Below are 2500 nucleotides of genomic sequence, written 5' to 3'. Positions count from 1 at the left end.
CTGTGCTGTAGGCTAGTTTTTAACAGAAGATGGCGCTCTAGGCTAGTTTTAAACAGCAGATCGCGCTCTAGGCTACATTTTAACAGTAGATGGCGCTTTAGGCTAGTAATTAACAGCAGATGTCGCTCTAGGCAAGTGTTTAACAGCAGATGGCGCTCTAGTGTAGTTTTAAACAGCAGACAGCGCTCTAGGTTAGTTTTTAACAACAGACGGCGCTCTAGGCTAGTGTTAAACAGCAAATGGCGGTCTAGTGTAGTTTAAAACAGCAAACGGCACTCTAGGCTAGTTTTTTTTACACTGGTGCTCTAGACTAGATATTAACAGTAGATGGCGCTCAAGGCTAGTATTTAACAAAAGATGGCGCTCTAGGCTGGTATTTAACAGCAGGCGCCGCTCTAGGCTAGTTTTTAACAACAGATGGCGCTCTAGTGTAGTTTAAAACAGCAGATGGTGCTCTAGGCTAGTGTTTAATAGCAGACGGTGCTCTAGGCTAGATTTTAACAGTAGATGGTGCTCTAGGCTAGTATTTAACAAAAGATGGCGCTCTAGGCTGGTATTTAACAGCAGGCGGCGCTCTAGGTTAGTGTTTAACAACAGATGGCGCTCTAGTGTAGTTTAAAACAGCAGATGGCGCTCTAGGCTAGTTTTTTTTAAAGTAGATGGTGCTCTAGGCTAAATTTTAACAGTAGATGGCGCTCTAGGCTAGTATTTAACAAAAGATGGTGCTCTAGGCTGGTATTTAACAAAAGATTGCGCTCTAGGCTGGTATTTAACAGCAGATGGCGCTCTAGGCTAGTGTTAAATAGCAGACGGTGCTCTGGGCTACTTTTTAACAGTAGATGGCGCTCTCTATGCTAGTGTTTATCAGTAGATGGCGCAATGGGCTACTGATTACAGCACATGATGCTCTAGGCTAGTTTTAAACAGCAGATGGTGCTCTAGGCTAGAATTTAACAGCGGCTGGCGCTCTAGACTAGTTTTAAACAGCGGATGGTGCTCTAGGCTAATGTTAACAGCAGACGGCGCTCACTACGCTAGTTTTAAACAGCAGACGGCGCTCTCTAGGCTAGTTTTAAACAGCAGACGGCGCTCTCTAGGCTAGTTTTCAACTGCAGACGGCGCTCTCTAGGCTAGTTTTCAACAGCAGACGGCGCTCTCTAGGCTAGTTTTAAACAGTAGACTGCACTCTAGGCTAGTTTTAAACCATACACTAAAATGCCCACAATGAGGAGTACTTTTTCAATCAGCCTTTAATAATCCTATTAATGATTATTTGGGGTATTTGGAAGGGTTTGTATGCACGAAAGAATAACGATGCATTTTGAAAATCTCAGAATTGATGCAGAGTCAATTTCTCAAAATATTTTTTTTCCCATCACAGCTCTAATGAAGGAGTGTGTTTATACCTTGATGCCATGAAGGGCGTCATGTCGAGCTCCAGAGGAAAGGACACGTATGTGGTGATCTTCCTCCGCAGTTTCGCCGAATGCTCAAACCGCTGAAAAACACACAAACACATTTAAGGGATGCTGAAAGATCAAGACAGAGAGAAGCAGCTCTGCTCTTACTTTGAGGTGAAAGCAGGCCACTATAGGAAGCCTCTTCATCGTCAGCTGTTTGGTGGACTCCTGGTAACTATGGCAACCGCTGCATTTTATCTTGGCGCTGCTTCCTAAGTGTTCGGGTCTGGTGAACCTGCAATGCAGAAAAGCAGTGAGCGGAGGCCACAGAGATGCTGCTTCTCTTCATGTTTCAGGTAAAATTACGTCATTTATCGAATACAAATGCACAGCACCTTTAAAGTCTGTGTGAAATCTAAACGTACAACCTTTATTTCCGTATTACCTTTTTATTCTTCAGGTAAAGATCTAAACAGTGCAAGTTAATCCACTGAAAATAAGTGTTTGTTTTGGTCATCTTCAACTTAAGCGTCTGCTTCGGTGTTAGCAGTGTTGGTCACTCAGTTTGACACTTCAGCCACATTATTCTTAGCCACGCCCCTCTAACCATTAGATTGCAATGAGAACATGACGCGCAAAAAGACAGCCCCGCCCCCTACTTAATATTGCACTTTATATACTGTAGTCCAGATGTCTGATATAACTTCCATGTAAATCACAAGGAGTATTAGTTCTCAGATTAAATCTTAATTAATTACAATTGTAATTACATGCAGGTATTGATTCAATCATAAGTACAGTGTAAAAACATGGTAAAAAAAGTAAACATTAGTCAAATGGGGCCATACCTTCTATTGTGTTCAGCATATATTTTTTTTAAATGGGTTTGAAAGCAGTGGGTGGTGATTTAATGTGTATTTTAAATGTTCAACTACCTCTTTAAGAGGCTGAATAATCAGTGTGTACCTGCGCAGGCAGTCTGTGAGCGTGGTGGCTCCGCTCGGGTGGCTGTCTCCGTTCACCACACTGCCATCACTGCCGGGACTAAGCGGCCAGAACGGGGTGGAGGAGCCCGGCAGGTCCAGGCTGATGTCCCAGAA

The 2500-nt window shown here is 43.3% G+C and overlaps 1 protein-coding gene across 2 annotated transcripts in view; it reads right to left on the bottom strand.

Moving 5' to 3' along the window:
* The window catches only part of usp22 (ubiquitin specific peptidase 22), a 55491-nt gene that overhangs the window by 3148 nt on the left and 49843 nt on the right, over positions 1-2500 (bottom strand). For both annotated transcript variants that reach the window (NM_001441692.1, NM_001441691.1), the window contains 3 exon segments: positions 1407-1498; positions 1569-1695; positions 2367-2500. The exon segment at positions 2367-2500 is cut by the window's right edge and continues 25 nt beyond it. In NM_001441692.1, coding sequence (NP_001428621.1) covers positions 1407-1498; positions 1569-1695; positions 2367-2500 — 353 coding nt within the window.

The sequence above is a fragment of the Danio rerio genome, chromosome 12, assembly GCF_052040795.2.
Source record: "Danio rerio strain M-AB ecotype USA chromosome 12, GRCz13ab, whole genome shotgun sequence".
NCBI lineage: Eukaryota > Metazoa > Chordata > Actinopteri > Cypriniformes > Danionidae > Danio > Danio rerio.
This window is presented reverse-complemented; position numbering and strand designations above follow the sequence as displayed.